The sequence below is a fragment of the Meriones unguiculatus genome, chromosome 1 (genome assembly GCF_030254825.1).
Source record: "Meriones unguiculatus strain TT.TT164.6M chromosome 1, Bangor_MerUng_6.1, whole genome shotgun sequence".
NCBI classification, from domain to species: Eukaryota; Metazoa; Chordata; class Mammalia; order Rodentia; family Muridae; genus Meriones; species Meriones unguiculatus.
Genome location: NC_083349.1, coordinates 16905219 through 16926334, shown reverse-complemented (window position 1 = coordinate 16926334; position 21116 = coordinate 16905219). Strand labels below are relative to the sequence as shown.

The 21116-nt window shown below is 47.9% G+C and overlaps 1 protein-coding gene across 2 annotated transcripts in view; it reads right to left on the bottom strand.

Moving 5' to 3' along the window:
- Positions 1–21116, bottom strand: part of Inpp5a (inositol polyphosphate-5-phosphatase A) — a 184665-nt gene that overhangs the window by 13084 nt on the left and 150465 nt on the right. For both annotated transcript variants that reach the window (XM_021637814.2, XM_021637815.2), the window contains exons 10-12: positions 9395–9490; positions 9227–9301; positions 1233–1306 (exon numbers count right to left, since the gene is read on the bottom strand). In XM_021637814.2, coding sequence (XP_021493489.1) covers positions 1233–1306; positions 9227–9301; positions 9395–9490 — 245 coding nt within the window. The remainder of the gene's footprint in view (positions 1–1232; positions 1307–9226; positions 9302–9394; positions 9491–21116) is intronic.

Here is a 21116-nt window from a genome sequence, read left to right as displayed (position 1 = left end):
GCCAGGTACTCTCGTCAGAGTCTCATGAGTACTGCTGCTTGGAGCCAGTATGTAAGTGTCCAACATGTTGGCCTGAGCACTAAACAAATGTCTGGGAGTTACTAGGGCCCACAGTCCCCGTTTCTCCATCCCTGAAACTCTATCCAGGCCCCTCACCTTAATCTCCTAGGTCAGGGCGGTATCAGTGGACAGCTGAAAAGGAAAGAACCATAGAAGTCTAGTTCTGTGCAGGAGTGGGTCTCCCCTGCTGCCATGTTTGACCATGTGGCGCAGAAATGGGGTGATACTAGCAGAGAGGATAAAAGACAGACACATTGACTGTAGTACTCTCATGCTGAGGAAAAGATTCTTGGTACTTCCCACCAGACAGCTGTAAAACAGGCACAAATCAAGTTGATGGTATAACTCAGTTTGGTGGAAAGTCTCCTCACCACTTTAGGTCACAAGGCTTGGGATCTGAAACAGCTAAAGAACTGGGAGGAGGAATACCCACAGCTACTGGAGGCTTGTACCTACAACTATCCCTTGTCCTCAGGAGACGTACACTGCTTCCAGGAAGATGCAAAGGCCAAGAGGCAAAGCACAGATGCAAAGGATGGTGGGTAATCCTGCAATTGAGGTCCACTACACACCACACACTATTACCTGTTAGGCTTTCCCTTTCCTTTATACCACAGCACTCTGAGGCCCTGGATGTCTGAAGGGAACCAGTGTTGCAGACATCAAGATTCCAGAAGCACCAGAGTGAAACACTGAGCACTTATCTGCTTCAGAACTCCCCCAGGGAAGCCACACAACCATGAGTCTCAAGACTTCCAGAGAGCCTCAGCCTGCTGCCCACAAAACCCATGCCTGCAAAGCTACATTTTCTTTTTCACATTGGAAAAGGGTCTTTAAAAAATAGAATCATTTATCACTCACAGCTAATTTCTTTTCTTTAGGCCATGGAAATGACAAGAGAAGGTATAATTCATATACATGGGTGTATGCATGTAGACAGATGCACACAAAACAGGTGCACACAGACAGACAAACTTGCAAAGATGCAATAGTGACATACACAGGTGCTATATAAATAGGGCACATACATACAGACACATGTTCACACGTTATGTACTTAGATACATGTGCACACACATGCAAATGGATGCACAAACCAGCACTGACATTCAGGCACACCTGAGGAGGTTGTTGCAAAGGTTGCCTGCTTGGGCAGGTGCAGGGCTCCTTACCTGGGGGGGAATGAGATGTCCAGTTCATACAGTCTGTCCTTAAAGACAGACAACTCCTTGTCAAATTCCAAGAGCTAAAGAAAAGAAAGAAGAAAACAGAGTCACTTGTTTTCCTCACTGGAAGATGATGGTCTGTGTGTGCCTGGGTTGTGTGTAAATTCTTAACATCAGGAATGACCCTAGCATCTAGTGTGACCTTGCCCCACTCAGAGACCAAAATCCAATACCACCAGCAGTCAGGGGTGCCAGCCTGGCTCTGACATCCAGCTGCCTCTGCTGTGAGCAAGAACAATGCTTGGGCTGCCTGGCCTTGCAGGTACATGAGACACAGGAACACTCCCCAGAAAGCACACGTCTCCTGAATCCCCTGGCAGTCCTTTTCAGAGTGAGGGAAAATGTGCAGTGCTGAAAGTAACCCTCGGAGTGAGCACGATCAACTCTACAAGGTGAGAGGCTAGCAGTCATCCGGATCGAAACGTTCACTTCCACATGCAGAGGAGGAGGAAGACAGCCTGGCTCCCTCAGGAGGCTTCCATCAGAGTGTTGTGCCTGCTGGAAGGAGAGGTCCCCACCAGCCATGGTTCTGTCCAGTCACCATGAACACCCTGTGGGATACTATCCATTAATCATGTCCTACCCCACAGCTGTGTGTAGCCATGGCATCGAGCTGGGGCTCCCCTCAGAACTACACCGAGTCTTCACTTCTTCCTACCCCTCATCCATCATTTTTGAATGTGCAATTACCAGCATGTGTACACTGTAATTACTTGTGTGCCAGCCTGCTACCTGCCCACTGGCATGGGGCTTCTGCCTGTGTGCCCTTCTCAGAGCTGCCTTGATCAGATCAGCACCTGGCTGGGTGCCACTCCTATCAACCAGAGTGACTTTGAACTGGATAAGGGTCAAACCAAGGGCAACTGAAATCCCCTTCTGAGAAGATATTGTTTATGGGAGACGAGAAAGGGTAAGCCATCACTCCAGACATAGTCTCCTTATTTAATATTATAACCTCAGAGCCATGTGATGGCGTGCTGGATATTCACAGACTCAAGCCAGAGGTCCTCAGACCCTGCCTGGCATGGCTCCAACACTGGCTCCTGTCTGGCACTACTATGGTCTTGACCACATGAACAAAAGAGGAAGAAATATGTTTGCTTAGAGCTCTGGCCTGTGTGAGTTAGGAGCCAGTGTTCCCCAAAGAAACACAGCAAGCCTGAGCCAGCCAAAGTTAGAACATAACCACAAGCAACAGGTGCACTGGACTAAAAAACAGGTAAATGCTAATAGCAGGTTCAGGGAAGTGTGGATGGAGCACAGATTTCCACCCTCCTAAATCCCTTCTCCTTTCCACATTTACTGTGGACATTTAAAGAGGCCATGCAGCCTTAAGGGATCTCCTTAACTGGCTCCTGAGAGGTGACGCACCTCTACTCTTTGAGGATGACTTCACTGCTTCTGGCTGCTGTGGTTCTGGACAGTCTACTGCCTTCCCATGAGTATGTGGCAACTTCCTCAGGTTACTGTAAGATTACTTCTTTCTACGAGATGCTCTGCAGTTTTCAATCAGTGTCTAAATTTCCCATTCTTCTAGCTCAGGATTTACTGCTTCCTGAGGACACCTGTCTACACCTGATGTAGACAGATGTGAAAACAAACAGGTGATCTGCTGGATGGAGCCCTCTGTTCATCTACCCTGTCTCTGCCCCATACCTTCTGCCACACCTATGTTTCAGTGCTTGCTTCTGGGCCACTCTTCCATCTATTCTCTAGTTCACAAATCCCTTCTTCAGCTATGTCTACTCAGCCTGGGCATTCATGCATTAATTTGCACAATTATGATCTTAGAAGCTCTGTATATCCTCAACTATCTGACATTTTCGAGGGTCTTCTGTGCCTCTGGCTGTTGTTTTTAGACTCTTGATCGAAAGTAGAGTACTTCTCCCATGTTCTGCAGATTGGGGTTGTGAGCTTGTCTTTGCTGGTTCAACTTTTGAGAAAATATCCACTCTCCAGGAGATTTGAACTCAGGCACAGAAAATAGCAGACGAACTCTTGACTTCTTACATGGTAGCTGTGGGCCGGACATCCACTGTCATGTGGTCACCTGGTGGTCTGAGACCCACAGTCCTGGCCTGACATCTTCCTGGGCTACAGAAGCCATCAGGTTTCTTCTTCTTGCCTTTGTGGTTTCTAGGCCTGGCTTGCTCTACTTTCCATCCTGGCTCTGGTCAGACTTCTAGAAGCAACAGGGATGCAAATGCTGGGAACACATATAGACACGGACCCTACAGAGACTGAATTTGGACCAACATGATTTATTTAGCCTTGGAGAATGAAGCAATATTTTTGTGCAAGGCCAATTGTTGCTTAGGGGTGAGCAGTCACTGCCTTTAGCTGCCAAGATTCACAGGTATTTATGAGGACAGAAGGAACAGCTGAAACATTTGGGTCTTTAGGTTGTACCTTTCTCTACCTTGTAGACTCCTCCTCTGCACCCACCATGTGCCAGAAGGCCCCTGGGCATGAAGAGAACAGATAAACAGAGTTGGCCAAGGGTCCATGCCCACCTACTAGTCAGAGAGTTCAGCTTTCCAGTTCTTCAGCTCTGCCATGGCACCAGTTCCCAAGCCATGCTATCAACATTAAAGCTCCTGCCTCAAGTCACCATCGTTAGTATTGTGCATCATCCTTCATACAGGGCAAAGCTGCTACTGCAAGAACTTGCCAGAAATGTTCAGCTAATAATGACAGACCCAAGTATTAACCCATTGCACACATAGGCACATGCTCCAATAAACACAACCAAACACAAGCTTGTGAGAAGACCATGTGAAGGAAGCCTGGGCTGGCATTGTGTGTGTGTGTGTGTGTGTTTAGGGGTTCAGCAGCTGGTAGAGATTTGGTCTCTCTGGGCTATTAGACCTGAGGTACCTACCACCGAGGTACTGAGGGCACTGTCACACAATGGCCTTCCTCAGTTCTGTAATGCTTAAAGGAAAAAATACTGACTTTGGAATGTTAAAACTGCTTAGATGGTAAGGGAGCTCAGGAAGGGCAGGTGAAGAACTCCTAAATCTTTGGTCATTATTTACGGTCCCAGCACATATGTCAGCCATTACTTCCACATACCCTAAAACATGTCCCCACACTCATGCTGGAGGAGACACACTTGGACCATGCCCTCCATCCTCCTGCTAGCTGGTAATGCCTATCAAGAAACATGTTCTGGACCTCAGGCGTGCACACTCTCGGATCACACAGTCACTCTGCTTCTGCTGTGTGGGCAGGGCCCACAGGCTCCCTGCTCAACCAGCTCTGACAGGTCGGTGAAATCCTGAGCCTGTGTGACTGGCTTGCAGAAAGCCTGAAGCTCCAGGCCTACCACATCAACCAGATGATGGGGATTAAAGCTATTGCTGCCATCCGAACAGAACATCAACTGGGAAGGCTTCCTGATTGGAAATTGCACCACACTGCTGGTGAATTGATAATTTGTATCTCTTTGAGATTTTTCAAGAACATGATAACCAATTTCACATGTATCTTAAACGTTCCACTTGATTACAAAGTGAAAAGCAGCACCGATGTGTGTGGACAATGATAAAGCAGTTGCTGGCCTCATGCATCTGTCAGGAGCCGTCCCAGCTGCACAAATTCCACTGTTGCTGCGTGGACACCTCGCTGATAAAGAAAAAAGGGCTTGGAAAATCAATGCACCCGGAGCCCGGGCGGTTGCTAAACACACAGAAAACATCTCTATCCAACAGGCCAAGCACCTAGAAAATTCCCAAGCCCTGCCCTGGGACAGCCAAGGAAAATTTAATCTCTCCAAATCCTCACCAGGGCACTCCATCCTGCAGCCCTGACAGCCACACTTATAATTAATTATACAATTTCGATGGGAATATCGACTAAACAAAGCTATAAATCATAGAAAAAGTCAATACGCATGGACACATTCAATCATGTCCCGGCCAATGATTACTACTCTTAAAATACAATAATTATTTTCAGGAGCCAGCTTGAATTAAATTTCTGTCAGACGAGTACAAGACCGGTGGCTGATGAAGGATGCGATGGATTTTGGGGGCTGAGTCGGGTGCGGGCACATCCATCCTGCAGACGGTAGTTTGTTTGTAGTGCTTGTGGCACAGCGTGTTCAACCAGGCCACGAGGATGAGCTATCTCCAACGCTCATTAGGCTGAGGGGACTCAATGCCTAGAGTCTGGCTTGAATGATGGTGGCTGATTCCTCTGAATATCTGTGGCCTGGGCAGAGGCTGGGCATCAGCAGCATGACTGGGACATTTCTGAGTGTATGTCTCAGGCACTGAGCGGTGGCCTGTGGAAGAATGGGCCGCTCGAGCGACAGGCACCTGACAAACTTCCTGGATAAGCGGACATGGCAGGTGGGTGTGAGTCCCAAGAAACCGCCATGTGGAAATGCCTCCTACTTCAAAGCTGTATTCTTTTATACTAGAAACATTTCCTGAATGCTCAAACTTTTCTTTTTTTCTTTCTTTTTTTTTTTTTAAATAGGACCTTTCTTACTGTATGGCCCACAATGGTCTCAAACTTCCTGTCTCAAGTCTTCCTGTCTCGGCTTCCCAAGTCTGCGGTCATAGACCTATATACTGTGTCTGTACATCTGTACATGCCTAGTGCAAGTCTTCCTTCTCCTTATTCTTTTCCTCTTCTTTAAAAAAATATCTTTGTATGTGCATGTTCATGTATGTGTGTTGGGGTGTTTGTGCACATTTATATGCATACACGTGGAGGCCACTTCTCAACATAAGTTTCTTCTTGATTCTCCACCTTATTTTGAGACCTAGAGTTCACTGACTCAGCTAGACTTGCTGGCCAACAAGTCCCAACCTGTCTGCCTTCTCTCTCTCTCTCTCTCTCTGTTTTTCGAGATAGGGTTGCTCTGTGTGGCCTTGGCTGTCCTAGACTTCTTTGTAGACCAGGCTGACCTCAAACTCACAGAGATCCCCCTGCCTCTGCTTCCCTGAGTGCTGGGATTAAATGCATGTGCCACACACAGGCTTCCTTTCTGCCTTCTCAATGCTGAGATAAAAGATTCACACTGCCACACCTGGCTTTAAAAAACCAAACAAACAAAAAACAAGGACACTGGGTATCTGAACATAGGTCCTCATATTTGTTTGCATGATAAACACTTTACTCATTAAACAATCTCCCTAGCCCCCACCTCCCTTTTTTTCTGTTTTTTTGTGGTACAGTCTATGTAGCCCAGGCTGGCTTCAAGCTCTATGCAGCTGAGGATGACTTTGAATTCCCTCCTGCCTACAGCTCTCCAGTAATGGAATTACAGGAGTAACCACTTACATTTCACCTTAAAGAAAGGCCAAATGGTGTGTGCTGAATGCAGATTATCTTTCAGAGAAGAACAAAGCTGGTTGTTCTAGCATTCTGTCTAGATGCTAAGACAGCCATTCAGAGCCTTCAGGTCCCACTGGCATAACCCAGAAAGTTTCTAGGACACATTTTCTCCTTCCCCTTCCCAGTGTGCCCAAGGTCAAACTATATTTTCTCCTTAACTGCTGGAGATCCCTTATCTGTCTTTCTGCTTCTTCTAAAATGTTCTGTGTCCTTGGTGGTCTCTTGCATCTTCCACTTCCGGGGGCCTCACTTGCTTCTTGCCTTGCGCAAAGTCCCAAGTAACCTTACTCCTCTGACTCTAAGGGGGCAACTCTGAAGGGGACTCCATAGTACCTTTTCCCAGCCTTCTCTAAGCTTGGACACCAAGCAGCAAAGGTCAGTGTACATCCCCTAAGTACCCAGGTTTATGTGGGTTCCTGCTTTACTCTTTTTTTCCTTTTCTTTCCTGAAACTGTATCACACTATATAGTTTCGTCTGGCCTTGATCTCATCATATTCTACTCTGCCTCCCAAGTGTTGGGATTAAAGTGCCACCACACCCAATTTGTTCTGCTCTTTTGAAGTGAGCTGGAAAGTAGCCTGTTCTTGCAGATGGCTGGCAGGATAACACAACCATTGTCCTAGGGAAGCCCCTCTAGCAGGAATTACCAGTAGCCATAGTCATTGAACAATTGAGCCTGCAGAAAGTGACTAGAGGGCACAGAAATAGACAAAGACAAGGAGAAGGAATCCATCAGAGGCAGCAGCAGGACACAGTGGGGAGAAACTGGATGAAGCTCTCCTACAGACAAGCAGCAGTAAAGCTAGGGATACCTGCAAGGTCAACAGGGCATGATGAAGGGATGAGGTCAATAATCAGCCCTAAGGCTGGTGGATCAGGCCTACCACAGCAGTGGCGATGGAGTCGGGCTTTATGAGTCATGGCTGGGCATGACTAGTAGGAGGGTATGGGAGTCACGGAAGGAGCTGGATCCTGAGCTGGATGAGTAGCAAGAGGCAAGTGTAACTTCTTAAGAGAGGCAACAAGCATGGAGGGCTGAGCATGCCATCACTATGTTCTCGTAAATGTGGAACTATGCTGGGGTGGGGGGTGAACTTGTGTCATGATAATCTCTGTGCCGTAAACTCTACCTTCGTGCACAATCCTAAACTATACTGTGACCACTGTATTCAACAGCCAGCTCCCAAGATTCTTAGGGTTCTTGTTCCTGGGCCTGCTGGATTCAGGAGGCAGACCTACCCTGGTGGTTGTGAAGTGTCTGAGGGATGCAGAGAGGCTACACCCCTTCATCTGCATTTGATGTGCCCGGCTCCATTCTAAGTACAATGCATCTATCCCTTCATACCCTGTGAGGGGAAGCAGGCATCCAGCTAGTTCACGGCAAGTCAGAGAGAGTAAAAGTGTGCGCACAGGCAACAGTACTTGACTTGCAGTCCCTGGGTCTGCACCTAGCAACTGTACAGGCTCACACTTTTGGACCACGATTAAGGGTATGGTCCTCAGGACAAGAAGGCTCATCTCTTATGGACTCAAGTGGAGTCCATAACTGGTTATGGACAACTTTAGGAATCTTAGGAGTTGGTTGTTAAATACGGAGCCTACCCCCCAGCATAGCACCATACTTACCAGAACATAGACACCTACACATAACAGGTATCCAGTGAATAGGACAAAGTTATACTGCATTAAAGAGATATGGGCCCATTCGGTGATTCAGAGAGTAAAAGCACTTGCTGTCCAAGTCTGACAGCCTGAGTTCAGTCCTGGTAGAAGGAGTAAACCTATTCCTGAAAGCCATTCTCTGGACTCCACACGCACACCATGGCATATGGCATGTACCTGTCCACCTGCCCAACAAATGAATTAATTAACTAACAGCAGTTACACACAGGCGCCTTGCAGTGCTGGACTGCATGCGGCTTAGGTCAGTGCACATGCCCATGACTAGGGATGCTTTCCTGGCAGCCCTACTGGATGGTTTGAGTGGTACATTCTCAATATATACTTCAATTTACATGCATATGCTCATATACAGCATAGTTGTACATGTATGATGAAGGCATTCACATACAAGGAACACAAATATAGTTGTGTACATGTGTATACACATAGCTAACACAATGCACGTGGACATGTGAATATGTATTCAGGTACACACATGCACATGCCTTGAACATACAAGCCCACAAGGACATGAGGAGCTTACTCCCACCACCACATGTTTGTGGCTTTTCCCTTTTCAAAATGAGGTTCCAAGCCCCTGCTGCACACCCGAGGCCAAGGGCTCCCTAGCTTCCACGGCAGCAGGCAGGATGTTACTGCTCTCATTCAGGAGATTACAGTGCTCATGGGTCACAGGAACACTGTGCTGCCCGCTGACCCCTGCTAATCCTGGCAGCCTAACTCAGCTTGACCTAGCCCCAGCTCTACAAGTCACCCCTACCAAGTCACTCTGGAGCCTGGGCTTAGAGGTTGAACTCTGGGTGGCGGTGGTCCCAACATGTGTACAGGTGCTGGTGATACTCCAGGGCCAGGAGTGTCTCAGGGGATGGATCCAGAGTGATCACACCAATGCCTTAAAACAACTCACCGCAGTTCCGTTGTTGTCCCGGAAGACATCCTGGTTGAAGTAGTCAAAGAGCTTCTTTTCCAATTGGAGCACGACCTGCAGGGTCAGAGATGCCTCAGTGCCCCTGCGTAACTCCCACTCCTCAGGCTGGGTGTGGTTGGTGGCTTCCCTTAGTCATGAGCCACTTACCTTCCGGTCATTGTCTGACTCCCGAAATATCAACTTTACAACTTCATTGGTATCAGCAGCCCGGATTGTCTGCATCGTGGCCTTTGTGCAGAGTGTCTGCAAGGAGACAAAGGTGTTCAGCCCCGGTCTATTCACCCAGTTCCCCAGTTGGCATCACCAAAGGCCATAACCAATGGTTTCCCAATGTCTCCAATGGAAGAGGACGGGGATTGTCAAGTGTCAAGTGCTGCTTAAGACAAGGATTCCGAGAGTCTACCTGACAGTCCTGTAAGTTACTCCTCAGAAGCCCCCACCCCGACACAAAACACCAGGCTGTACAAAGTCCTGACTGGTTGTAGCTGATAGTACAACACAGGTGGAATATGCTCATGCTTCCACAAGAAGTGAGGCTTGGTTAGCAATGCCCATGTCAGGCAGCAAGTTTAGCCCTTCAAGGGGGCTGGCTCCTCGCTGTTGCTGGCAGCCCTGAGCCTCCACATACTCTACGGGGCATGTCAAGCTGGAGTATGGGTCATACCATGGGGCACTAAGCCCTGAAGGCCCAGAGGTATATGGTTAAAAGGTCAGAATATAAATCCTGGGCTCTGGATAGGAGTCAGGAGAACTGAGGGCAGGGTGTGACAAGGACATAAGAGAGACAAATAGCCTGACGAGTCTGCAGATGCTAAGCCAGCCTATTCCACCAAAGGAAGGGTGAGTATGGAGCAACCACCAACTTTCTTGTCCCACGCTTGGCTGAGCTGTCTTTGGTGGTCCTGGACCAAAAGCAACCAGCCAGAGCATTTATTGATAATTAAGTTCATGCCTGTTTGAATTACTCTCAATACACGCAGGAAGAGGTCAACAGGTCACTCCCCAAAGGCAGGACAAAGTTAGGAACTACACCACTCTCCATCTCACCAGGCACAGGGGGCTACAGCCCCCTCCCATCACTCCCCCACCCTCCCTGCCCAAATACATACACTGCGAGACTCCCAGAGACAATGGCAAAACACCTCTTGGACAAATGAAGATTTTAAGCAACTGTCCTGCTTTGATGGAGAAGATGAAGGGAATGGCTACCTTCTTGACCAACAGGTCAGTTACACAGAACAGAAGTCAACCAGAAAGCAAGACACTTAGCACCTGAGCTGGGATTATAGGAGCTATTTGGGGCCACTGACAGTCTGCAATTGGGTTATGTGTATGTGTATGTGTCTGTGTATGTATATATGTATGTATAACAGTTTTTAAACAAAGAGAGTGAGTTTTACTTGAGAAGAGACCAGTTTACTGGAAGTATTTGACGTTTTAAGGTCTCTGTATTGCAGGATTCCGTGGAGGTGGGGGAGTGCTGTATGGACCCTGGAGAACTGCTTAAGCTTGGGGCTCTGCAGCCACATTCCTGCTTGGGGCCAACTGAGGTGTCAGACACCCACTGGGCACAAACCCCAGGCACTTCTAGGCAGCTGTGTCAACCCAGGACCCATCCTAAAGGATGGATGAGGACAAGGGGTGAGTAGAGCCAGCATTTCAGCCCAAACCTGCCAATCCCAAAACACACTCCAGGCCAGGCCATTGACATTCAGGGCACAGATCGCCTAACCCAGCCAAGCCCCCAAAGTAGCTTTTGGACTCTGTGTCACAAATCAGTCTGGCTGCCTTGGAACTATGGAGGATTAGGACAAGTACCCAAACAACCGGGGGCATCAAGGCCACCCAGCCCCCTGCATCCCCTGGAGGTCCTGGCCCATCCTGATGCTAATGCGCTTAAGTGGCTTAAGCTGCTTTCTGTGAATGGGAGAAGGCTCTGGGTGGGGGCAGGCAGGCAGAGAGCCATTGTGGCCACTGCAGGACAGTTCAGGAAATTCATGGTTGTGTCTCCTTGAAGGCATCTACCCTCAAATGTTAAAACCTGCTTTATCTCACCAAGCTGGCAGCTCCCAAAGGATCAACATCTGAAGGTCCCCCAGAGCTGTGCAAGGGCCAGCCACCCCGCCCCTTTCTCCCACATCCCTTCCAATGGAACCTCCCCATTCACATGTTGTAAAGGCTCCATCAGAACTGAGCAGGCAAAGCGGCCTTCTCTTGGCCTTTCAAACCGGGGAAGTCGTGACCACTCATGCAGAAAGCTGCCAGGCCCAGCCTTTCCGGCTCAACCTAAGGAAGGGATTTTACTCTATTGAAAGGAGAAGAAATACCCCAAATGCTATTTTTTAAAAAGCCATCAAGATCCATTTTTACCACCAATGGCTGCATCACATGGCCCTGGAAGGGGTGGGTTAACTCTCAAAGGACTGTTTTGTCTCCTAGAATATGCTGGGATCACCATGCGCCAAGGATGGTCACCTGCCATTCCTGGTTTCTTGCTTAGACAGCTACCAAAGCATGATGCCTAGCCTGCCATCCCCAAGCACAGGACACTAATGACAGTGGAAGACAGCTGTTTTTTGTGCTATCAAACCACACAATTTTTACAGCTCATTAGATTTGCACAAAGGCACCCAGTAATCAGATGCCCTGATGTGAGTGCAGGCATTGGTCAACTCATCCCAGGGACTAAATCTGTCCATTTCCACTCCACTCAGCTGTCAAAAACACTCCTCACAGAGATCAAAACTCTATTAAAGGCAAAGAGTCTGTTGGTCCTAACAGCAGACCAAGTCTTTCAAAGATGTAACGGTTAGCCTGTTTAGAAATTGCAAAAGTTACCTGTGCTTTCCTTTAAAAACTCTACCATCTCATTTTCTCTTTTTCTTAATTTCTTCCTTCCTTCTTTCTTTTTTTGTTTCTTTTTGTTCCTTCCTTCCTTCCTTCCTTCCTTCCTTCCTTCCTTCCTTCCTTCCTTCCTATCTATCTATTATCTATCTATCTACCTACCTACCTATCTATCTAGTGAGGTGGGTCTCTCTATTACATAGCTTTGGCTGCCCTGGAACTCACTACATAGACCAGGCCTGACCTTGAACTCACAGAGATCTGCCTGCCTCTGCCTCTCCCTGCAACAACAACAATAATAATAATGGCATTTATTTACTTGTGCACGTAGACATGTGAGTGGATTTGTGTATGTCACCACACATATGTGGAGAACACAGAACAACTTGTGGGAATCAGTTCTATTCTTCTACCATTTCTGTCCCTGGGATGGAAGTCAGGTCATCAGCCTCAGTGGCCAAGCACCCTTACTCATTGAGTCATCTCACTGGTCCTTACCTGTGCTTTTTGACATACAGAGATACCTGAGCCTAGACAGTGACAGCCACCCTCAGCTGGCCTCCAACCTCAGAATAATCAAACTCTACTCCACACAAGGCCCTTCCCACACTGTCTCCTTATAGGGACTGGATAAGCTATCCAGGATACAGCTATCCCAGAAGGAGGTGGCTTCTCAGGCCCAGGTTAACCTTCACATGGCCTCTGGACACTTTATAGAGTCTGCTTTGGTGACTTAGGGAGGTTTTAAGTATGCTTGCAAGTTTTGTTGATAATCTTGATAATGGTGCTTGAGGCACATTTTGTAAAAACACATAAAGAGATTTTTTAAAAACTTTCTATCAACAAAGGAATCCAAGCAACACAGCTCTAAGCTCAGTGTGAGTGCATCCGGCTAGGCTGTCCTCCAGCCATTCTCCAGCTACTAAGTTGCAGAACGCAAATCAAGCCATATTGCAGCCTCTGTAGTACCAACCACGTGGTACCAAGTACACCTGCCTCCAAAACCAACAGCATTCTTTAAGAAGCATATTTGTGTAAGCTTGTCAGCAGCTAAGGGTCCAGCCTCTATCGGGAACTACCTTCAATGGGGCAGGTTCCTCTCTGTACCTTGCCATGGCATATGGTGGGCTCCACCAGTTTGAGTTTTCAGAGGATAATATAGCTCCGGGCTAGTCAGACAGGGACTCCTAGGTCAAGCTTTCATCACCATTCTCTATTGCTCTCTGGTGCCAGGGCTGAAGTGGACACTGTGTCCATCGATCACCTGGACATGTCACATGACCCTCTTTGCCAATCTGTGGGGATTTTCAGGAAGCAAGGTGGTCCCTGGACCCTTGAAACTGGCTGGGTGTCAGGCAGGTACCTAAAGAGGCTTCTTGGAGAAATAAGCGGGGTTAGAGCAAAGCAAATGAAGATTCTTGGGAGGATACCAGCTTGAATAGAGGCAGGGCACAGATGGGCAGGAGTACAAAGAGAGGGGCCATAGGCAGGAGCCTTTGAGGAGCAGAAAGGGTCATAAGGGAACCCTGTGTTTAGAGAAGATGGAACTGAGTTAAGGTGGACAGTAGTGTAAGAATGGTAGTGGACATGGCAGAGTCAGCATGGAAAGCAGATGTACCAGGGCTAAACGAGAGAGGTAATGGGTAGAATCATAGTGAGAAGCACAGATGTGGGGCCCATCTCCTATCACTCATGAGAGGCCAGAATAGGGACAAGGGTATACACAGCAGTTAGGAACCAGGGGCCTTTTCACTCCTTAGAGGCAAATAAAATCCATATGTATCCCCAATTTGCCTACTTTGTTCACCAAGGAGGTACAGTAAGTACATTTGTATTAAAGTCACTCCTCAGAGGAGCATGAGCAGTCTGCCTTTTGTTACCGTCTCATCCCTAAGGGCTGAGACACTCTTTCAACCTTAGCCTCCACCTGCAGCTGAGACCATGCCTTACTCTGTGGGTGCCCTTTTTGGGTCGCAAGCGAGTAGTCCCAGGGATAACTTTGGTTTCTAGCCTGAGCATACACCTCCAAAGCAGGAGCAGTTAATATCACATTGTGTTAGATCCTGCTGAAGGTCTCCCCACGGTGAGGAGCCGGTTCTGGTAGTCCTGGATGTCTACCTGGAGCTCCAGGTACCCATCTGCACTCTAGCCATGTCCCTCTGTGTCAGGCTGGCACTGGAAGTGGTAACTAATGCTGTGGAAGATGCATCTAGACAAGAGTACTAGAAGCAGGATTCAGTGCCCTGCTGAGGGGCCTCTAGAAACACTGGGCCCAGGAACACCAAATTCTATACAGTGACTTGGTCTGACCCCAGATTCTGACCTGGGGATAGCTTTATTATTATTATTATTATTATTATGTTGTTGTTGTTGTTGTTGTTGTTGTTGTTGTTGTTGAAAATTCATAGAATATATTCTGATCATGGTTTCCCCTTCACTTCCTCTAAGATCCTTTCTGCCTCCTACCTACCTAACCCTATGCCGTCTTTCCCTCTCTCTTTAGAAAGCAAACAGGAAAATTTAAAAAAGCCAACAAATCAGAATAAAAAACAACGAAAAAGAATTAACAAACAGAAACACACATGCAAAAACAAACCCCATTAGAACACAAAATTAGAAACCATAATATACAAACAGAAGACCAATAAGATAAAATAATCAAACAAAGCAATATGAGACTAAAAAAGCTATAGAAACACCATTGGGTTTATTTTGTGTTGGCCATGTACTGCTAGGCATGGGGCCCACCCTTAAGTGTGGTTTATATACTCAGTGAGACTCCATTGGAGAGAACCAGTTTTTCCTTTGCAAAAGGAAAACCTTTTAGTTGCCAATTGGAGATAGTTTCTTGGTTAAGATGAGAGCTTGTGTCCACTTCCCCCTCTCAATGCTGGGACCCTATCTGGTTTGAAACTGTGCAGGTCCCATGCACACTGACCGTTAAAGGTTTTTGTTTGTTTGTTATGAGACAGGGTCTCTCTACATTGCCCTGGCTGTCCTGGAACTCACTCTGTAGACCAAGCTGGTCTCAAACTTACAGAGATCCACCTGCCTCTGCCTCCAGAGTTCTGGGATTAAAGGCGTACACCACCATACTCCATAACGGCTATATTATCTTGGTTTGTTACTCAGACCAGGTATCTGCTGGTAGCTAGATGGATGAATGACTCAGGATGGGTGTCTATTCCTTGGTGACATCCAGGGTTCCCCTGGCATTTCTGCGGCAGCGAAGGCATCTCAGGAAGGACCCTGCCAGGGCAGATGAGGAACTCTTTGAGAGGATAGAGGCCCCAGTCCTCAGCTAGGGCTTAAGCCACCAAACCACAGCTGGTCAGCATTCGCACATGCAGCTCCCCTGAACACCTGAGAGGGAAGCACAGCTAGCATGAACTCTGGCATGAACTCACCAGGCCTGCTTGCCTGAAGGTCTCCCCATGGTGAGGAGAGATGCTGGGTAGGGCACGGCATCTCTCAGAATTTGTCCCAGGGGAGACATGGGCAGATTGGTGGACAGCTCTGGACCTTGCAAAGCCACCAGGCACTCCATTGTCCAGCCCAGGACTGTGCTCTAGGAGGGGTTGACGCCTCCATTGTCTAAGGTAGCCTGTCACTCACCAGTAACTGCACAAAGCTGTGGGGGCAAGGTTTAATCCTGACTTTAGTCGGGAGATGAAAACCAGAGGCCAGATGTCTCCAGGCTGTTTAAAAACCCAGAGCCTCCTGGCCTTGCTTTTTTTTTTTTTTTCTTTCCTCCAAGGGACTTATAGGGTAGGAGGGTCAAAAGTTAATCACAAAGCAGTACCACCCCCTACCAGAATCATGGGCAGCAAGGGGAGCCATTTTGGGCAAAATAAGAATTAAACTACCCCAAGGGAATTAGACATCCCTCGGAGCCCAAGAGGAACATGAAGGGAACTAACTATGCCTTTAACTCCATTTGTAGTATCCAGGAGATCAGGTGCTTCAGTGCTTACTCCAATGAGCAAACAGAACCCAAAGGCTCCCTTGCTGTAGATATTGGTTGCTCTGCCAAATCAGCAAAGCAGTCAAGCCAAGGGTGGAAAGATACCACTCTTCTTAGGCTTGAAGGCCACACAGGAAACAAGCAACTCCTCAGAGGTAAAACCACCTTAAAACGGAAACGTAAAGCAAGCCTATTCTTTGAAGCTGTGACATCCTCTGGTCTCTTACCTCACAGGACCCCTGTGGTACTCTCCTGAGGCAGCATCCCAAGCCTGCCAGGGGTTCAGGACCTAGCCCCATTAGCACCTTGTATGGAAGGCAGGCAGGGCAGCTGCAAACTTCACCTCTGTGAAATCTATGTAGCCAGCTGGACACCAGGTGACCAAGACTTACAGCTTCTAAGTGAGACCTTGCTTGGCACTTCCACTTTATCTCCTCCTCAGTCTGTGCTACTAAAAACCAGGCAGCTCTGCTTCCCACAGTGGTGGGGACATCCGTGTGTTGGCAGCCTTGGGCCAGCTCCCCGCAAGCCTTATCCAAGGTACTCTGAGATGGTCACACCAAGTTCCAGAGGCTTCTCCATGGGTGAAAGTGTCAGACAGTGGGATGACTGGTTCTGCATAGTAAATGGCAGAAGTCTGTCTGTGCACGCAAATCAGCTAGTGGCCTCCTGCTCTTGAAAATGGTGCTTGACTCATAGGCACACGGACTGCCTGACACTCATAGGCTTTGCATGTGCCTATGGATGATGAGGGAAGGAAGGAAAGTGGGGTTGCTGGGAGGAAGGGGTGGGGCTCCGGCTGAACCCCCTCTAGGTAGAGTGTGGGGTACTCACTCCTCACGTAGGCCATTCTTTGCTTGCTGCGGGCAACAGCTGGTGGGTGGGCTTAGAGATACATCTTACCAATTTTTCATGCCCGTCCTCTAAACATGACCCTGTTTCTGAGCTTTTATTCCTCTGACAACTTCATGCAAGAAAACATGCAGGCTCTCTGATAGCGTGAAATCAGGAACAATGGCCTGGGGACAGAGGGGCGAGGGGTGGCTGTGGCTGGCCAAATTTCAGCCACACACAGATGTTCCGAGGAATGTCTGAAAGCCAATGCTTTAAAAAGAAATGAGCCTTAAAACAATGTCTTTAGCAGCGAGGAGGAAGGTCAGTCCCGGCAGCTATCGGATCCTGTCAGGGCCCGAACACCGTTAGAAGTTTCAGTGATGGGCTATTCTGCTCTCACATCCAGCTGGGCTGTGTGTCCCACACCAGCCTGTTCTCTCTTTCCTAGCTGAACTTTGCTTCACAGCACTACAGTTTACAGACATTTGAGCCACAGTCTCCAAGACTTCCCACAACTAGTGGTGACTAGTGACAGGGAAACTGCAGAAACTCTGGTTTGAGGCAGCTGCTGAGGGGCAGCATTCAGACCAAGAGGGGCAAGGCTGGGAGTGAAGCTGGAATGGCTGTGCTGCCCTCCCATTATACTGCAAATGGGGCAGAAACTCCTAGCAACGTTTAAGCTCCTGGGTAAAGGACTCTGTATGGTGGTGGCATAGAGCAGGGCTGGAAGACATAGGGAACTGTGGGGCTCCACTGACTGTCCATGCATGTCACCACTCATAAGACCCCCCTCAGCATCCATAATCAGTATCCCATCTCATCTGCACTCTAATCAGTCAGTGACACTCACAGCTCCGGGACACACACAGGTGGGCGTGTGCAGGTGCTCCCTGCAGCTGACCTGGGAACAAGCTTCCCCATGAAACCCGAGCTGTGCTGAGATCACCAGCCTTGTAGCCCCTGGCAGCCCTGCAGGTGACTGTCAATCTCTCTGAACACAGCCTCTGCGCAGGGGGCAGCAGGGTCGGGTGACAAAGCCAGCAGGGCACAGGTCACCAACAATAAAGGCTGTGCTTTCATTGTGGGTCATTTCTGGGTATGATGGGCTTCAGACTTTCCTGAACAAGTAAACTTCTTTCTGGCTTAAACAACTGAAGCCCATGTGACAAACCTGCACTGGTCTAGGCAGCCAGATAGGTAGCAGCTGATGTGTGGCAAGAAACTGCTTGTGCCAAGGAGGCCCAGCCTGTCTGTATAGCTAGCACCTTGACAAGAGTGTAAGCCTATGACAGGCTCGTCACTGTTATGGTGGTCACAGACAGGGCAGAAGGCATCCATCCTGCTTTCTTCTTCTTGCCCAAGGCTTTTACTTAAATTCTAGCCAGGAAAATGTACAGAAGTAAAACTCTACGGACAACTTTGAACAACTTTCACCTGGCAGAGATGACGGTAGGACAGAAAGGGGCTGACAGCAGTTAAATTAACAGAATGTTTTTCCTTGGAATATTTCCTTGGCAATACTAATTGAAAATGTCCCCTATTGCTGCTGTAGATGCAGGGTGCTTAGATGATGTGACTCCATAAACCAGCCATCCCAGATCCAGAACACACCTGCCTCACCAATAAAATAGTGGATAAAGTTCAAGGCTTAGGTGCAGGTGACTGTGAAACAGGTACCAAGGGCTAAAACATTAAATTGTGAGAATCCTCATGATCTATCACAGTCCTGGGATAGCCACTCAAAATTTAAAGCATAAACAAGTGTTGTCTAACTGTTCCTTGATAACTGATGCCTATGGACATTATTTTAAATCTTATCATGTAGTTTCTAGAAAATAAGGGTGATTGGCAAGTCACTCAAATGACTTGGAAACAGGTGATGTTAAAACTTGTATTCATCAGTTGAAAACAGTATCCTGACAATTTCTCTGACATGAACTGCACCTCAGTCAGAAGTTAGTACACATATAGGACACTACATGAAGAAGACATTGCCATCCTTATAGAGGTAAAAAGCCATCACAGAGCTGGCAAAGATAATACCACACTAGATCTAATTGTGTGGTGACTAAATGGCATATATAAATAGTAAATACTGAATTCACCCTGCCAACTTTTCATAGCTTGGACATTCATACACAGACACACAGACACACACACACACACACACATACACACACACACACACACAGCTGCTTCTGGATGCACAGCCCTTGCACACCCCCATTTCCCTTGAAGTTGAGGTGGGAGTCAGTGGGTGCCTTGCCCCATAAAAAAGTTGTCTGTGGACAGGCTGTAGAACCATAGATGTACATACCAGCATTATGGCTACTGCTCTGATTATGGCAGTTCAGGCCCACTGGGACACATCTGTGGTCTCTCAGGTGCCCAGTAAGGCACATTACTTTTATGCCCAGCACATAAAAAATCCTCACTGATCCCAAACTTGAGTGTCCCAGAGCATGTCAGATAGCTCAACTGTACTCCACTGGGTAGGGAGGCAAAGCATTAGACAGCCTAACCTAGAACAGGGAGTAGACTGGTGGCTGCAGGGCTGTGGGTGGCTACCCAGTCCACCCTCAATGAGGCCAGCAGTTCCAGGCTGACTAAGCAACACCAGGCACAGGATTTTTACATGATTTCCTGAGCTTTTTTGGAATGGGGTTCTACCTCACACAGAAGGCCTGAGAGCAAAGCAGACAGGCCCCATCCATCACCCCAGTTCACCTCCTCTGACTTTCCAAAGAAATTAAGTTCCACTGAAGAGCCTTACCATTCTGGAGATCAGAAGAAGCTATGAATGATGGCAGAAGAAATACCTGCTGGCCTGCTATCACTGTAGGCCATGGGGCTGAGCACAAGGGCCCTTTGTGCAAAAGTTCAGGGCACACAAGTACATCAGCAATGGATGCTATTTGGGGAACTATCAGCATCCACAGAGGCCCCCTTCTCTCTTTTTCTCCTTGCTAGACACCATCAACTGTTCATCTAAAACAGAGTATCATAAAGACCTTGTCAACCTCTTCTCCCAAGATGGCTTGCCTTGAAGCAGCTGGACAAAGGTGGATGTGGTACCAATAAGCCTCAGTGACTTGTTCACCCCACCCAGGTAGAACAGAACCTACTTTTCCAGGAGTATGAACACAAGCTGAGGCTCATGAGTAGCAGGAACCCACACCCAGGGCCCAGAAGTGTCTTACAGGACTGTCAACCTGTGGATCATGAGCTGTCTTGGCTATACCTGCAGCATGACTTCTTCAAGATGTCCCCAGGCTCACAAGGCTGGGAAGGATGGAGAGAAAGTAGAGCACAGAGGCCCTAAAGGCTCTTAGAGCTGGGACAGGCCATGAGTATGCCTTGATCACTGAGTCCAAAGATCTAGCTCCTCTAAGAAGGTTTTGGGATAGAAAAACAGGGAAAACACTGGCTAATTAAGGTATGCAAATTGATCTTCACAGAAGTAAATACTCTGAATATAAAATCCAAACTGTTGTTATAATCTACTACAATATAGCTGCTGTTGCCAACCCTATTCAGAAATGGTCCAACCAGAGTTCTCCTTCTGAAGTCATTAAAAATACATCTAATGATTTTAATTATGAATTCTGTTGCTGCCATTATTTTTTTTTAAAGCTTTCAAGCTGGGTGGTACTCTGTGTACACCTTCTCTGAGGCCCCACGATTCTTGGTACCTGAGTGATGGAGGAATAAAATGTCCACTTGCACTTGAGGGAGCCCTGGCTAGAGAGGAAGAAGAGCTGCTGCCATGACTCACTGCAGGGGACTAACCTGGGTATAAAAAGCGTTACTGGAACTGGTGAGAGCTATGGGGCAGATCTGCCTGCACTCTTGACTTAGGATACAATTCCAAGGACTGCTATCCAGGTGAAGCAGGCCCTGAAGGGCCCATGGGAACGCTACCAGGCTCTGACACAGCAGTGCCCACTTCACACGAAGCCCAGGCTTTAATGCCCATTGCTCACTTTCTATAATACAGGCGAAGCTCCATATTACAATGGGCTGACAAGGCTTGCCAGGGTAAGATCAAGGGCAACCACTGAAAGGCTGAGGAACAGGACTTAATTCTGGCCAAATCAAATAGCTGCATACACACAGCAGAGTAGACACCGTTGTCACAAGCCACCCCTGTTCTCCGAGCTCCTGGGGATAAGCTGTTGGATATGTTGGCTCTCTTGCTATGGTCTGGAACATGCCCACAGCACTTGT